The 18221-nt window shown below is 44.8% G+C and overlaps 1 protein-coding gene across 1 annotated transcript in view; it reads left to right on the top strand.

Moving 5' to 3' along the window:
• WHRN (whirlin) overlaps window positions 1-13477 on the top strand; it is an 822559-nt gene extending 809082 nt beyond the window's left edge. The window contains exon 13 of the mRNA XM_085611878.1: window positions 906-13477. Within this exon, the coding sequence (XP_085468004.1) occupies window positions 906-1088 (183 nt within the window). The 3' untranslated portion in view covers window positions 1089-13477. The remainder of the gene's footprint in view (window positions 1-905) is intronic.
• Window positions 13478-18221: the final 4744 nt, after the last annotated feature.

The following is an 18221-nucleotide window of genomic DNA, read 5'->3' as shown; positions in this document are numbered from 1 at the left end:
TCCTCCTTTCGTCTTTATCACATAGCACAGATATGAAACTCCAAAGGGAGTTACCAACTCTACTGGGATGTTTCTTCTATCTGCTTTTCTCCTTACTCCATCACTGTTCCACTAAGGAATTCCCTTGTAGGGTTTCACAATTACTGCATTCCAGCGTGTTGTATGTAAAGCAGCGCACATCTGGCTTTTAATGAACTTTCCGAGCTTTCCGTTTTTAGGTACTTATTTTACAAATAAATACATTCATAAACGAATGTGTTTCCCTGTCTACATTCATTTTTTTAAACGGAAAACTACAGAAAGTTGATATCCTTTTCAGGGACTATCAATTGGGGACTTTAAAACTGTTAAAATGTCAGTAAATAGATAGTTACAGATGCACAATTGTGTTTGTAGTGCAGTGCTAACGTTTTCAGATGCGTGTCTGGTCGAATTATATTTGGCTGTATATAACACGAATTCACTAAAGCTTTCAGTATGAGTGTACATCTATTTGTTATATAAATATGAGATTTGCGATTTGATTTTCTCACTGAACACAACATAAATTTGAATAAATTCTGATAAGTAAAAAGTAAATATGGATTAACGCTGGTGAAAATATTTAAAAAATAAATATAAAACTGGAAGCCTCGCATTTGAGTCCACTTTGACTAGACTTTTCAGGTAATAGAGACTTGTCAGTTATCTTACAGGTAATACTGGCATGGTTATAGATGTATCGTACATGGGTGCTACTTCCTGCCTACGACACCGACTACACGTGTAGTCTGGCCACCGCTGAAACTGTTACTGTACATATATGGCACCAATGCAGACTGCCAAGATATAAGAATCACAGTCCTCACCACAGAGAGTTGGGTTTGAGAATAGATCCCATTTGACTCTCTCTTTTCTTTTTTCAGAGGGGCGGGTCCGCTCACAACTGCAGGAAGCTGAAGGTGGGCCAGGTGATTCTGGAGGTGAACGGGACTCCGATGCAAGGGATGGAGCACCGGGACGCCGCCCGCGTCATCGCCGAAGCCTTTAAGACCAAAGAGAAGGATACCATTGATTTCCTAGTGACAGAGTTCAACGTTGCCCTCTAGGAACAATGGGGGAATAGGAAGAGATCAATGGAAGAGAAGGAAGGGGTCCAATCCGGAGAGCAGCTGGAGAACGGACTGGAACGGACCTACAGAGATCTGCGTCATAGATCTGTGTCGTGTGTTAATTTACCTTAATCACACGCTAATCTGCATACCGTGCAATTGTCCGCGTCCATCCAAAGTGTTCCTGCCCTGCTCATGCCCCGTGCGCGCGCCCTATACTGCGTGCTGACTCCCTCCTACTCCAGCGCAGTCAAGCATGGTACAGGGTGCCCAGAGAAAGGTGGCACACCCAGGGGCATCCTCCTGAGATGCCAGGTACATCCCAGATGACTCTGAATTGGGATATCCATCTACCCTGGTGGGTCAACATTGCATGGGTTGCTCTGCTGTTCTCAGCAGAGATGTCTCACACAGTCACATGCGGAGAGTTGGATCACAGAGACTGCATGGCGGGTGAAAAGCATGGCGATGAAAGGAACAAGGGAGTAGACACAGGGGAACAGGAAGCAGAGCAAGAGAGAGCAGGAAGGAAGGAGAAGGAATGAGACAGGTGTGCACTAATAAACTGAAGAAAAACCTCTAGACAACTGAGAATGAAAGGTGATTCAAACACAAGAGAGCGCAGGGAGATGGAACAGTACTGAGACTAGCAATCAAAGCAGAAGAAATGGTAACACACGAAGAGAGACAATACATAGAAAACAAAAAGCGAGAAGAGGGCAAACCTAGAGGAAATAAGATATAGACATGCACCATGAGGCAGATTTATGAAATGACCCGTTAATACTGCTCTACGTGACTCTCATCGTGAGGGTCCAGCAGAACCTCAAACTAATCGTGGATCTAAAAATAACCACTTTCTGCTGCTACCCTCAAAATATTTCCTTCACCCCAATGAATTTCACTGGAAACTTCGAGTTGGACCAGCATCTTCCCGTATGTGGATTCTCAACGAAACTTTGCAAGGTTGAGGGGGGCTCTGAGAGAGAGACACCTGGAAAGGAGAGACAGACACACCAAGCTACTAACTAAGAAAAAGGGAGAAAAAGGAACCAAGAGACAGAGAAGTGGTGCAGTGCTAGAGATACAAAAACATTAGGAGAAGGTGGAAAGGGGTAGAGTGACAAAGCAATACAAAGAGTGTCAGGAAAGGGAAAAAGATACATACCAACAGGGACAGAATCAGAGAAGAGGCACACTACTGCTGAGAGAAGTAAAAAAGGAAAGAGAGACATTAAGTAAGAGAAGAAATACACAGACAGATATAGTTATACAAAACGATGGCGGCAATTAAACAGCGGGAAAGAGCAGCGCCCCACAAAGACACAAAGTGACTTTAAGAAGCAGGGGGGAGGGATTTCATCTTTGTGTGTCTGCGGGTGTAAGTGGATACCAGCTTTTTAATGTATTTATTTGTACATGTGTCTCATTTCCTATGTGCATGTCAAAATGGTTTGGTCATGTATATTGACACTGCTCTCCATGTACAAAAATAGGCCGCTCAACTGGGCACGTGCACTTTTTGGTTGAGTACATTTTATACTTGAAACACATTCACGAAAAGAAATGTGTCCATGCACAAAAAGGAATATGTATGCAGGAATCGTAGTGAACTTGTACTTCACAGTGCTGGAAAGGTGGGACCAGGGATGAAACTAACCTGGATCTGTGCGAATTCCTCAGTCATATGTGATGGCACAAAACTGGGTGCACCTGTCTCTTTCCTAAGGGTGCCCTGATCCAGGAAAGGACCCTGCGGGGTTAGGGGGGGTCTCCATAAAACACTCCTCATGCATTTCATGCGCTCCTGTGTTAGGGATGTCATTTCTACCCCTAAGCAAGGGGTCAATATGGGATCATGGCTGTTCCCCTCCACTGGTGCTTAAAGACTGGGATAGATGGCCAAGGTGGGTGCAGGAGCAGCAGAGGGAAGCTGCCACTTGTGCTGAGGTGCCTTTTATCTGCCTTCCAACCAGCTGGGGCCCAGGGGCACCATCATTGCTGCTCACAATAGGGCACACAACACCATTGCTGCATCACTGAAGGGCATGGAGCCTGCCACGTGCGCTCCATGAGAGTCCATGAATGGGGTGTAGAGCGCACACCCGTTGCATTAGTAATTACGGAGAGCCTGACTTTTCCACGCGTGGACGCGCCTACATAGGTTTGGGCCTCCCGGAAGTGCCCTGCATTCTCCATTTCTCCTTAAATTGGGAGAAAAAAAGGCCACATGTTCGAAGGCAGGATAGTATACTATTACACATCTAGCTCTCGAATATTTAGCGAAAATGTATTTTCAGGTGTGTGTGTCTGCAATCTCTGCAAGCAGGGAGCGCTAAAATATAGGCATGTCAGTGCACATGCGTGCAATGCATACAAATGCTAGGTTGAGGTGTCAGGGCAAGGATTCAGTGGTAGTTTCAACAAATAGGACAGCTAGGACTTCTACTCTGCCTGGTGCTGGCCCCTTATAATGTTAATGTTAAAATGAGCCCACACATTCGGCTTTACCATTTGCTCACTGCAAAGGCTGAACTTCATTTTCATGGATTAGGCACAACGTGTGTGAATATTCCATATGATGATTGTTGCTTTGTCGTTGGGGCAGTGCCTGAGTGTCTGCATATGACGTGTCAGTTTATGCAGCTAATTGCCTGTTACCTTGAGGCAGCTCAGCCAGGTAGGCAGTATATTAGGGTATGCTCGTGACCGGGTATGTTTCATTCTTTCTGTGGTCGTAGATTTTTGTGTCTTTGTATTTATATTAGGTAAACATGTATCCAACAGAGCCTATGTGTATCTGCATTTATTTGACATGTGTTTTTTCTGTACTTGGGTGGGCATGACTGCACATCTGTGTGAACACATGCTGCCATTTCTGTGGGCAGTGACTCGGTATGGAGAATGCCTGTTAGTGACTGTGTTATTGTGAAGTAAGTTGTAATGGGCATACCTCCTTCATCATCATCATAAGCTTTTATTCGATATGCAAGATATCTTATAAGCACAATTAGAATACAATCATTACAGTGTACAAAAAAGCATTGCTACAAGAAGCCAGTATAAAATTCATTAAAAGATAAAAGGACATGAATTGCCCGTTACTAAATTAGCTAAAAAAGGAATTAAACAGCTACTGACAATCTCTTACAACGAATAAGCCAAAACTGCTTTAAAAATGTTGCTGTTCCACACACTATAGGGGGGGAAGTGTCCGTGGTTAGGATACGCAAGGCTACTAGGTGGCTACGTGTGCCCATATTTCGACAAAGAGGTTTCAACCAGAAACTCCTAGGCCTTGCATAATCCGGGCATTCAAATAGGACATGCGCAATGGACTCAACCCTACTCAGGCAACATGCACAGTTTGGAGAAGTACGGGCCGCTGATGTCCAACTCGATACCACAGCACCTAGGGGGAGGGATCCAACTCTAAATTTAAAATAAAGGGCTCGGTCAAAGGGGAGGGTGATCAGGTCCAGGTAGGGTTCAAAAGCCACAATGTCTTTGATTTGTAAAAAGGCGACAGTGGACTTGCAGTGGTTAGGGTTTGTAATTAGACGCTCCGCAGTCCATTTCCAGTAAAGCGCCTTGAAAACTTCTTTTGGAGGGGCTGAACGTGATGACCAACAGTCTCCTAGACCGATCTTCTCCAGAAGCTTTTTAGTTTCTCTTAACCATCTTATCTTAGCCCAACCCCCCAGACTCATTATTTCCCCCAGGGCATCAGCATAGGATTTTAGTTCTTCACCCCTCCAGATTCGTGTTCATAGCAGGAGCGGGCGAAGCTGGGCCTGATCTTTGATGTTTTTACAACCCGTGTCCAACCACACTGGTACAGATGGTGTGCTCAGTGGAATGGAGATAATGGATTTCAGTAGCTTGCTCTCCGCTGTCACTAGGGCGTCCAATCGGCAGTGGCCCCACAGTTCTGCCCCATACAAGGCTGATGTCACTACTTTGGCCTTGTAGATATCGATTACTGGGGTAAGTGATCTCCTAGGTGAGGCCCTGAACTCCCTCATGAGAGCTCCTCCTACTCTCCTATGGTTGAGGACCATTTTGTCAATATGATTTGCCCAAGACATCCTATCCGTAATCCGAATACCGAGGTAATCGAATTCGGCTACTTTCTCTAAGGGAACCGAGTTAAGTGTAGGTGGACGGCCCAGTTTCTTAGGAGGATTTAGGACTAGGTATTTTGTTTTGTCCACATTTATTATTAAGCCTTTTGCAGCACAGAACTCCTGGAATCGCGTTAGCAATTTCTGGAGGCCTTGTGGGGTCTTCGAGATCAGGAGCGTGTCATCCGCAAAAAGCAGGGTGGGGATACGGACTCCTCCGAGACAGGGGGCGTCGGCTGGTTCTTGTTGAAGATGTTTTACCACCCCATTCACATATAGTGAAAATAGGGTGGGTGCCAAGACACAGCCCTGTCTTACGCCCCTGGACACTGGTATCTTCTCAGTGAGCTCTCCATTTTTACCCCAACGGACCTGTGCAAAGGTATGGGCATGAAGGCTAATGAGAAGGGACAAGATGTAAGGGGGTAATCCCAACTCATAAAGCACCCTCCAGAGCTCTTCCCGGGGGACTAGGTCAAAGGCAGTCTTCAGGTCTATAAAGGCCAAATAAAGACTACCCTTGCCTAGTTCCACCACCTTCCACCCCAATAGTGCCAGCCTAAACACCTGCTCTATTGTCCCCATACCAGCCCGAAAACCTGCCTGAAAGTCTGATAGGATTTTATTCTCCTCCACCCAATGGAGAATCCTTCCAAGGATAGCTTTACCAGCTATCTTTTGGGTGGAGTCTATCAGACTTATAGGGCGATAGTTCCCCGGTGTTTCCCTGCACCCTTTTTTATAAATCGGGACCACCACCGCCCCTTTCCAGGATTCTGGCACAGCCCCACCCATCATGATATCGTTTAGGAGAGCTGCTATGACCCTTGCCCATTCCGCTGGGTATGCCCTCATAAGGTCCCCCGGAAGGCCGTCTGGGCCCGCTGCCTTGCGAGGCGCTACCCACCCTATAACCCCCTCAATCTCTAAAGAACCTCCTTCATCTGCCACTCCTCACGCTTTCTGCAAACTTCTTCTGTCTAAAAGAGGGTTGGGTCATAGCACATATTCAGGAAATTCACATAGAATATACTTACATGGAAATATCGGAATCACCCACACCCAAAAATCTGATCAAAAGTCTAGGCATGTGGCTGGATCAGTCACTCACTTTTGATCATCAGGCAACTAAACTGGCAGCATCCTGCTGTAGCATCCTGCGGATGCTCCGTAAAGTTCTTCCGCTCCTCTCTTTTTCAGCAAGAAGACTCATGGTCCAGGCTCTCTCACCTCGACTATGGAAAGGTTACAGCTTTCTGTACATTCAACACTAATATATAGGTCAAGTATTGGTCAACACCAGGGAGGGCATATTTGTTGTGCCCTGACGAAAGCCCAGGACCTTTTTTGGCCACTCATTTTTGGGCTGAAACATGTTGGCCCTCCACTGCCCTCTGTGGGTAACAGTTTTTCAAAACCCCACCTATTAAGCTTTCGTGACCTGCTTATCTCTCAGCTAGCACTGGGACGCCTTCGGGTAGCCATGCGCTGTACAAATATCCATAACATAACATAGTCGGTGGATATCATGAACACTTCGCCTGGGTCTGGCCCTTGTGGGATAAGGTGGAGTACCTCTAGTCCTAAACCCTGACCCATGTTCTGCTCTCCAATGTATCCTCCATCTCCCTCTCTTCACTCCCCCCTCGTCTTCCTCTCTTCACTTTCTCCCTCAACTTCCACTACCCACCCATCATTCATCTTCCTTTTTCCACTTCTACTCGACTCATCCTCTCTCTAAACCCTCTTCCATCTTCACCCCTTAACATTCTTCTCTATGCTCCACATCCCTCTTACTTCTTATGTCCACTCCCACGCCTATCATCCTCTCTATGCCCCCTCTCCTAGTTTCCTCTATACACTTCTTCATTCACCTTCCTCTCTACACTCCCTTTTCCATCTCCCTCTCTACACTGCCTTTTCCATCTCCCTCTCTGCACTCTCACTTCCATCTTCCTCTCTGCACTCCCTCTTCCTCTCTGCATTCCTTCTTCCTGTCTGCACTCCCTCTTCCTCTATGCAATCCCTCTTCCTCTATGCAATCCCTCTTCCTCTATGCATTACCTCTTCCTCTCTACACTCCCTTTTTCACCTTTCTCTCTATAGTCCCTGTCCTGTCTTCCTCTCTTCACCCCCTCTTTCATCTTCCTCGCTTCCCGCCCTCTTCCTCTCTTTACTCCCTCTTCCATCTTCTTCTCTTCAGTCTGTCTTCCTCCTTCCTCTCTACAATCTCTGACATCTTCCTCTCCTCACCCCTTCATCCATGTCCCTCTCTACATTCCCTCTGCTATCTGCCTCTGTTGACCTCCACCTTCCTCTCTACAGCCCCTCTTCGATTTTCCTCTCTACACTCCCTCTTTCATGTTCCTTTCTTCACTGCCTCTTCAATCTTCCTCTCTGCGCTCCCTCTTCCATCTTCCTTTCTTCACTCCCATTTTCGATCTTCCTCCCGGCAATTCCTCTTCCATCTTCCTCTCTTCGTTTCCTCTCAATCGTCCTCTCTCAATACCCTCTTCCATCTTCCTCTGTTCTCCTCCACAGTCTCTACAGTCAGTCCTCTCCTAACTTCCTCTCTTCATCCCCTCAACCCCTCTTCCATCTTTTTTTCTTCTTTCCCTCGTCCACCTTTCTCCCTACAATTCATCTTCCATCTTCTTCTCCAGCCCCTTTCTTCCATGTTCCTCGCTATGCTCCATCTGCCATCTGCCATCTTCCTCTCTTTACTCCTTCTTACATCTTCTTCTATGCACTCACCCATCTTCCCTTCTCCCCTCTGTATTCTTCTCTCAACTCATCCCCACAGCCTAATTATCTTTCTTCTCCTTCATTTACATTTTTCGTACTCTATTTCCTTCCTTTCTACTACTCTTAATTACTCTGCCCCCTCCATTCCCACTTCTCCTCCTTTTTCCATCCTTTTGACTCTATTAACCATCTTTTGTGTTACTCTTAAGCACTATACAGCCTCCTTTATTCTTTATTCTTCCCTTTTCATCCTTCTCACTCTATTTTCCTTTCTTTCCATTACTCCTAACCACTTTTCCTTAAAACTCGTGGGATGCCACAGACAAGTGGCTTATACACCTCTTTTACAGCAAGGACTTAGAAATAATGGTGGATGCTAACCTGTATAAACATTCACGAACTTTCCTCTTTTGTGTTCTTTCTAGTTGGCTATTGTAGTCTGTTCCTTCTAGTTCAGGCCATGGAATGTCTCATTTACATAGCAGAGCCCACAATGCTTACATCTCTTACGTCCCTCTCTGGAAGTAGCCCAGTCTCTGCACCACCCCCCTTTCTTATCTTGTTAAGCATAATTATAACCAGCTTTAAAAGTTGCCACTTGTACCAGTTCCAGTTCTCAAAAGTTGCCCCACATTGTTTGCGCTGGTATTGCTTTTGGCCCACGCACCCCTATTTGGTCTACACTCAGTGAGATTGTGTTTTAGAGCCTTGAATGTCTACCTCACGTTGCTATCCATTTCCTTCTATATAATCAACGTAAGCAAAGGCAATTTGCCTCTAGACATCTTGATCACTTAGGTGATCAAATTGGGAACCTGCATAACATCTGTAGAGATATGGGTTACCACATTTCACCTGGCGGTGGTCATCCAACAGATGACAGTTCTTCAGCATGATAAAATACCACACGAGAAGGAGCTAAAGAACGCCAAGATCTCCCTTGTCATCCATGGCATAAACCCACTTCCACCCAGGCTGTGCTAGAAAGGTACTATGCAGGCACCTTTTCCCTGGGAGGTGTGGCCTACTTAGGCCAGGTGATATTGTTTATTTGTGACTTCCATCCTCTGCTGCTCCTTTCCAAAGACATCTTGAAGCTGTGTAGCTCTCACAATCTCAAGCTGATTCTGCTCTCAGATGTATATCTCGTACCAGAGCTCTTTATTCTGCTCCCAACTTTAAATTTGTAGTGTGCGAATTGCAAATTACTGGAGCAACACAGTTTGACAGTATGAAAAAGACACACCAAGGCACATCACATCTCAGTGCCAATTAACAAACTCTAGAGGAACAAGCATTTGCAATGCAATAGGTCTTGCACTTGCGATAGTTTAAGCTATTGGCATTATAAATGACAATTTATCTGTTTTGCTAATTAACACATAAATAAAAGGCATTGCCATTTACAATGCCCATAGCTCAAACTCCTGTAAGTGGAAGTGAAAGCATGCATGGCATGCTGAATGTTGCAGGAAAGCATGTGGAGCCTGCAGTAGGAGAAACTCATTAAAGAAAATAGTGCCTAAAGACTATATAAGACATACCGTATAACAACAGAAGTAAAAGGGTCTGTCCTCATGGGATATTACAAATAAAGACAAGGCGTTACTAAGGAGGGACTAACAAGCTGATTACCAAATCAGAAGCCAGCATTTTTGAAGGACAATGACACAAGCTAATGACAAATGTGGGAGGGGCTTCTTTGCCATACTCCAATACTGCATGCTGCAGAGCAGCCCATGCGCTGCCCATGCTTGACCTAAAAACTACACTCAGGTAAAAACAAATGTCTGTCTGGAAACTCCACAACCTACGTGAAGGTCAATATTAAGAATCTGTGCAAATCGTGGCTTGTGCAGTAAAAACGTTGTCGCCCCCTCTTATTGTCCCAGTCAGAGGGGCTTGTTCTGTTCTGTACCACTGATCTCTAGTCTTTAGTTTAGCAACTTATTTTCTGAGTGCATATCCTATTTTCACTTGAGCTCCATGAAATACAATCTGAATGATTTGAAAGCACCTACAAGGATGTTGTCCAGATCTCAGTATAAGTGCCAGGAGCTGAGTTTCTGTTACCTGGATCTGGCCAAAATCCTATTTTGGCCTGTTGATTCAATGTCATCCTTCATTTCAATTCTTAACAGGCATTTTTGCTTTTTCCTGCAAAACTCTTGTCGCTGAAGCCATGTTTAAGGATTTGTTAAAATGTTTGATCAGACGCCCCACCGCTTGTAGGACTCTCATTTTTTTTCAGTCTTTGCTCATAACCCTTTGATAGTCGAACTTCACCAATAGTAATGTTGTCCACTCCACTGTAAAAGTAAATGCGTGCAGGCCTTCTCAAGTTGCATGTCTTTGTTTTAGTTTTTGATAATACCAAATTAGTTTCTCCTACCTATCTTCAATTTCCCCCTAAATGGTATCAGAGTTTCACATTAGTCAAGCCATAGTATCTCCTACTTTCATTCTGACCCTCCTACAATGCACAAAGAAAGCTGATTTGTCTAGATGTTGGAAGGTGTCTCAAAATTACCTTTAACAAATTATATGGCTTAATTAAACAGGGTATTAAGGGCATTTATCCCCTGGGGGTCAGGATACTGTCCCTGCGACCCTCTCCCCAGCAGGCATTACTGCCCATTCAGAAACAGTGTCCTGACACCTTGTCAGTCATTTACCATGTAAACACAAAGCCTGCAAACACACATATGGAAGTGACTTACAGGACTGATCATCACAGTGGCAAAGCTCTTTGAAAACATTAGGTAGGTCGGTTTCAAAAAGGCTGACTTGTCACGCTACTTACAGTCCTCACGCTTTTTACTCTTCCCAGGGGCCTGGAAAAATAGTGACTTGTGCAAGTTACTCATAGAAACAATTCTCACAAATGATCCGACCCACCACCTCTTCGTTGACTACAGCTTTAAGTTCTTTACGTTGCAACAGAAGTTAGGGGATTGAGGTGTGGGAAACGTGGCTCAAAAGAAGTAGTGCTGAGACATGCACCTGTGCACAGGCTGCTGTGCACTTTTTACCTCTTTGCAGTGCAGAGTTCTGGTCCGCGGACTTGTGGGAGGGACAGCCCAAGAGTCTGAAGGTAGGTAGCGCATACTTGTTCCTCTTTTCTCTCTCCTACTGTCTGTCTCCTTTAGTACCTCTTAATAAGGATTGACTCAGGTCCCACATTTTTCTTTTCTTTATAAAGCTAAACTTCTTTCACTTGGGGTGGGGGTCCTTAAACCTCCAAGACGTGGGAGATGAGTAATTGGATTTCTGTGCATTATGAGTACAATGTATGTATGTGTGTGCGTGCGAATGAGTTTGAGGTCATGTTTGTGTTCATATTTTGTTGTTTGTGTGTGGCTGTGCGCACACATGTATAAGAGCAGGTGTGCATATGAGGATCGGGTCATTATTGTCTGCCCATCTTTTTCTTTGTATGTATGTATGTGTGTGTGTGTGTGTATGTATGTGGTGTGGTGATCCCAGCTTCGTCTGGGAATGTACTGAGGGTTGCATGGCGATCCCAGCATCTTCTGGGAATGTACTGAGGGTTGCATGGTGATCCCAGCATCTTCTGGTAATGTACTGAGGGTTGCATGGCGATCCCAGAACCTTCTGGGAATGTACTGAGGGCTGCATGGTGATCCCAGCATCTTCTGGGAATGTACTGAGGGCTGCATGTTGGCAGACTTCTCCCAGATGAAGTTGAGGGATATGGCAGCCTGGCTTAAGCCCCAGAGCAAATTGTCAATCCTGTGGCATCTTTGCTAAGGCCTGTCTATCAGATGCTAGATCATTTATTTATTGCTTTGTGCAGGTTTAAAAACCACACACATTATCCAGAAGCTGTAGACAGTTTACACACACAAAGTCAGAAGGTTACAAAATGGATGTGCAAACTGCGAACAATTACAGAATAAGTGATCAGAAAAGAAAGCATTTGAATCACAATAGGAAGTCTTATATACAATAGCTTAAAATGCGAGAAAAAATATATGTCCAAAAATAAAAACAACTGTTGACATAAATACTCTAGTAACACGAGGGTGAAACAGTGATTTTGTAGCTAGAATAAGGTGCCAGAAGACAGCGTGAGTGAGTGAGTGAGTGAGTGAGTGAATGAATGAATGAATGTATGAATGAGCATTTTCATAGAGCACAAGGCTTATCCAAGGAGCTTCCTGGCGCTAGGGAGAAACAGTACCAACAGGCTACGTGTTAGATTTGCCCAAACAGCCAGCGTTTTATTTTATTTTCGAAACAGTGACTCCGCGATCAATGTGTGGAGTTCTGCTGGAACGTAGACTGTCTGGAGCCCTAGGAGCCAAAAACGAGAAGGAGTGACTACTGCTCCAAGGACATTGAATTCTGGTGAGGCAAGGGGATTGTAGAAACAACTGTTAAAAACTTGTAAGTTCAGGTAAAATTAAAGTGTTTGGAAGAGGATAATCTTTGGCTCTTAGAGGTAGCTAAAGGTGGGCTTAAGACTAAGGATGCTATTGCTGTCCGAGACCGGGCAGGCTGCCGCAGAGCAGATTGATGTGCCCGTGCCATTCTAGTTAATATCTTAGAGGCTTTATCCAGAGAAGAGTGTGATTCTTGCCAGTGCCATCCAAGGCCCAACATGCTGCCCACACATGCCTCGCATCTGGCTCTGGGTCACGCGTGGCCACGACAGGATGCATTCCACACACCGCTAATCTGACCTCTCTCTAGCCTCAGTCCTAGCATAGATCAAGCCTCGTAGTTGCTATTTGCCTCAAATGTGTCTCAACCAATATCAGACAATATTTTCTTAGCTCCGCAAAGACCTGAAAGACCGGGGTGAGCATCGAGCGATTATGCTATCACCACCAATGCCAGGTAGATCACTCTCATTCTTTTTGTAGCCTAATTTTCAACCACAGTCAAGAAGTGCAACAAAAATGAAGTTAACCAAGATCATGGAAGGTTCCATCTGCTTGTGAAGATCTTAACACTCATACAAGTAACACTACCAGCACAATCATTAAAGCAACTGCAACTAAAGAAGTGGGATTCAACCACCACACACTGAAGTCATTGCTCACACAGGACAGTAAATTTAGCAAGGTATCACTGATATGTTTTGAAAGTCCCCACTCTTCCACCATGACCTACATCATAGCCCACTTAGCAGGCGTGGGTGTTATTGTTGGGAAATTGTGGTTGTAGTCCTAGCTGTAAATTCCACAGAAGGACTTTTTCACCCTCCAAACACCTCCTGCGTTGTCCACAATACAATACTTCTGGGGTCCTTTTCAGTGCACTGCGTTCACTTCCCCTCACACGGGTCCTCAGAGTCCCTGCTCTAGTTGCCCTGGAGCTCCTGCTCTCTTTGCTGTGACTACCCGTGGGATCCTTGCTCACCCTGCCATGAGCGACTCCTTCTCTGTCGTGTGTTGTAAAGTTTCCGTACATTGCAGCCAATCTCATGCTATTTATATACAGAGCTTGTGAGTTTACTTTTTCAATAAAATCTACCTAATAATTAAAAAAGAACTTCCCCTGGATGGGAGCTTGTCTTTTTGTCTGATTCTTAAACTATTGAGATCACTCGCTTATTTATTTGATGTGGGACGGAGTCTGGAAGGTGCCATGGAGATATCATGGAAGACACCCCACCCAGCGAAGAAGGAAGACATACATGCGGACACAGCACTACTAAGGTTGGTCGCAATGGTATGGTTCTTTGACGGAAGAGATGTCATATTGAGGGTGAGAATGGACAATTATCAAGTGGGGAGGAAATGGGTTCTAAGTCTCAATCCAAAGTGGGTGATGGGATGGTCACGGCTCTTTAAAAAAGGTTAGTAGAAATAAGTGGACAGGACGAAGGATGGGGTCTTCTTGAGTATGGGTTAGACATAAGAGATACACTTCAATTTGCTGGCTGAGAAGGGTGTTGCCTCCATTAGTATGACATCTTAAAATGGGAAGTTTTTCTACAGTCTTTCTAAGGAGTGCATCGACACATGAAGGGTTGAAAATCCGTCCAAAAACGACAGAGTAGATACTGGAAACCTTACTCTCAAGGCCATCAAAAGCCAGCGCCCACTGGAAATGAGGCCGACTAATACTGGACTTTGTTTTACATGAGTGTTTGGTGGCTTTTAATGCCCTTTCTACTGGGCCATGGGCCATTGGCTTGCTCATGGAAGGTAGTTAGGTGTTAGGAGTCTACATAAAAAGCACAGATTTCCCTATGCAACCTCATTTGTTCTTTATTTCTTCTTTATTTCCTTATCCTGCTCTCTTTTGACCTGCTGGGCAGCGTTCTTCATTCATTGCACAATATATATGCTTTATCCCATATAATAAAATGTTAAAGAATTAATATATGTGTATAATTACAAGGAACAATATCAATATTAATTACTGTGTGGGCAAACATGTAAGATATGATAAGGGACAAAAATGATAGATGTTCCTGGAAATCTACAGCTGCTTTGCTAATGGAGCCGAATTGGAAGGATTCTAGAAACAATATTTCTGGGGTTGGTGAGGAAGCAATCCATTGTTCATACCTGGATAGTCACTGTTGACAAATAACCAAAGAGGCGATTCAAAGTATACTAGACATTTTAAAATAATAGAGAGCATTATAGTCAGATGGAGTATGTAATGCCCTGGGTGAGAAGTGTGCTTGCATCTTTAGTAAATAAAATGTTCAGCATAGAATTACTCCCAGATACTTGCAAATAGAGCAATATAGTGCCAATTTGTAAGAGAGATAAGATGCCCGTGTTAAACTGCTTCTTACCAAGGGCAGGATCTAGGAATTCTGAAACAAGGAGGTCGGAATTAAATCTTGGTAGGCTGATTGCAGGTCTAGAAGAATTTATAGAGTTCTGGGTAACCTTACCTCTGTCCTAGATGAGGAGGGCGGCAGTGGTAAAGATGGCTGTTTCCCAGATGTCTCTCTGTTTTTCTGGTCTGTTTGTGCATGTATCCAGAAAGGAATTTCACTGTATTGGATAAGCTCCTTCCTATAGATGCTTGGTGGAGGAAGCAACACAGGGTGAAGCTAAAAAATCTACAAAAACAATGATTGTGGGTTGCAGATGCCAATATGCGTCTCTTTTATCTGGCAGCCCAATTGCAATTTAACAGCTGCTGGAGATGAACCCAGTGTTGATACAGCACTGTTGGAAGGCATATACTGGGTGATTTGCATGAAGTACTGACTATTCTCAGACCAAGAGGGGAGAAAAGGTAGCCAATGGTGACTGAGCTGGCAACCACGCAACAGGCGCATGTTTTGAAGATGCTCAGGGCAATGGCAACGTATGTACAGGAGACACCTTTGTGGTGCATTGCAGAGGTTAAAAGTGCTGCTGAGGATATAAGTCTTAAGAGATTGAGAGATGGTATTTTCATGCATATTAAAACATTGGAATGTTGGGAGCTCCATTGAAGACAATGGAGTGCTCCCTGCTTCTATGGGCCAGTAAAGGCCCGCAGAGCAACATTCCAGTGTTTTACAAAGGCCACTGGAGCTCGAGGGGATTTAAATCCCCTCGAGCTTCGAGAGGCCTTTGTTTTATTTGTTAGAACATTCTGCCCTCTAGTGGCAGAATGTTCTAATAGCCTTATAGCCCTTCTTAGCAGGGCTATACCGGCTATTAAAGTCCTGTTCCCTTTTTAAAGTCCCTCGCCTTCGTCTCAGGCCTTTAACGCGGGAGCGGGCCTTTAATAGCCGGTATAGCCGCTACAGCAGGCGATAAGGCTATATTAGAAGATTGGAATGTTGGGAGCTCCATTGAAGACAATGGAGTGTGCCGGGCTTCTAATGACTGGTAGAAGCCCGGAGCATCAACATTCCAATGTTTGTTCACAGCAACAGCTGTGAACATAGGCCTCTCGGAGCCCGAGGGGATTTCAACCCCCTCAGGCTCAGTGAGGCATTTGTTTTACAAATTAGACCATTCTGCCACCTAGGGGCGGAATGTTCTAATAGCCGTAAAGCCCTTCGTAGCGGGCTCTGCCCGGCCATTAAAGGCCCGCTCCCTTGTTAAAGGTACTCGCCTTTGGCTCAGGCCTTTAACGCTGGAGCAGGCCTTTTATGGCTACAGCGGGCTTAAAGGCTACATGAGAGACCTGTTCTTAAATGGAATATTGTTATTTGCAGAGGCACTGGGTGTTCTATGTTGCTCAATCACAGTTCCTCCATTATATGTGGCTGATCAAAGCATCCAAGGGCACGTAGGACACGTATCCTGAAGCCCCTGGGCACAACTGCCAAAGTATCTATGATTCTTGAGCTTTTAATAGGCAGCAGAGTGATACTGCACCCTTACAGAGCCCTCAGGGATGACAGCTGGAAGGATGTGTTCACCAAGAGATCGAAATTGGACTGGGACATAGAGGGTTAATCATCTCTGAGAAAGATAGGTCATGATGTGTAAAAGTGCTTGGGCTTCTATGACAAAAGCAAAGGCCACATTTAAATGCACCCAGCATAATGTGCTACATCGGAATTACCTATCCCTTCAACGTTTTTTTGAATGAGTCCTGGGATAATTGATGCTTGTAATAAATGTGAAATGGTGAATGCTGTTTTTTTTTTAGTTGCCATTACATTCTAATGGAGGAGACCCACTGAACGTCAGGACCTGGGTAGCGGTTAGTACATTAAAAAACAGGTCCTGTCTGTAACGGCGACTATTCTGGAGAACCTATATTTTTTTAGGTAAAGCAACACATGATGAAAAAAAAGAAGAAAAGCACATAACCAGGAAGGAAATTACTGCACGCAGCACGTATTATGGCAAACTTCCATGAAGTAATACATGTAAATGGAGGTTGCTCCAACATGTGCAAAAGTGTGACATAAGTGCTCGTACAGAGTCACATGTGAAATATAAGGTGACTAACGATAAAAATACAATAAAAAGGTTGGAAATTGCAGTGCTCTAGACACCTGACGGCTGTCTGTCAGGTAAGTTCAATCCAAATCAGAGGGCAACTAGAAGGATTTCTCAGGAGTCCAATGGTGAAATAAGATATTTAATCCAGACACACAGAGTGTCGACGTTTCAACCCACTATAATGGAGTTACTTAGAACCATCAGGAAAGGTCTTCATCAGAACGTGGGGTGAGGGGGGAGCAGCCTGTGTGATAGTGGCAGGAATAAATTGAAAGAGGGCCAGACATGGCTTGTGTTAAAAAACTAACAGGTAACCGCGGGTGGAGACCTCCGCTCTGCCCACGGAGTGTGCTGAGATTTGCCTACTTTGCGTTCCACAGAGACCGCGGAGAAGGCAAATCGCAGCACACTCCGCGGCGGAGCAGAGTTGGCCAGCCCCCGCCTCCCACCCCCTATTAAAAATTGCTTAAAACTGAAATAAAACTACTTTTAAAGTAGATAAATACCACTTACCTTGATCTGCGGCATCCCCGGGCTGCTCTCCTCCTCTTCATTGCCGTCTCTAAGGAAACTGCGCATGCGCGCACGCACATTTCTCGCGAAAAATGCACATACGCGGGTGCGCGCGCATGTGCAGTTTCCCCAGAGACGGCGATGAAGAGGAGGAGAGCAGCCCGGGGACACTGCAGACAAGGTGAGTGGTTTTTATTTACTTTAAAAGCAGTTTTATTTCAGTTTTAAGCAATTTTTAATAGGGGTGGGTGGGAGGCGGGTGGCATAGCGGAGCTCCACGGAGTTTGGTCTCAACTCCGTGGCCCTTCCGCGTAGCCCCGCTACGCCCACTACGCTCAGGGTTACTAACGGGTGCCTTATTCATGCAAAAGCTCACCTTGAGTTGCATGAAGCAACAACTTTCAAAGAGGCTTCTATTAGAAGTAGAGGGATGGCAAGCATTCTCGTCTCACCAGTATCTGCATTTAAAATAATGTTACTCAGTATATGGCCACCAACATACAGGATTCAAGCAAGGAAAGAGTGAACATCAATAAGCCACTCACCTATGTGCACCCAACTTCGGTTGCACAATTAGTGGTAGGAACCCTTACGAAGAATGGGCTGATAGTCATTACTAAATGGGAGAAAACCATAGTTAAAAATCTATCCCAATGCAAAATATGTCAGTGTGAAAAACTAAAGAAGCGGGCAGGGAAACTCCTACCAATAGCTGCTGAGTAGTGAGGAAACCCTTCCTTTTACTTTGACCTGAATGGGCTGCAAAAGGGATATAAAGCATAGTGAAAAAAGTTCTCTTTTAAAATGTGGCAGCTTAAAAAACAAGCATTTGCAATGTAATAGGTCTCGCATTTACGAGA

This window comes from Triturus cristatus, chromosome 1_2 (assembly GCF_964204655.1).
Source record: "Triturus cristatus chromosome 1_2, aTriCri1.1, whole genome shotgun sequence".
Classification (NCBI taxonomy): domain Eukaryota; kingdom Metazoa; phylum Chordata; class Amphibia; order Caudata; family Salamandridae; genus Triturus; species Triturus cristatus.
Note: the sequence above shows the minus strand (reverse complement) of the source record. Positions and strands in the feature narration are given on the sequence as shown.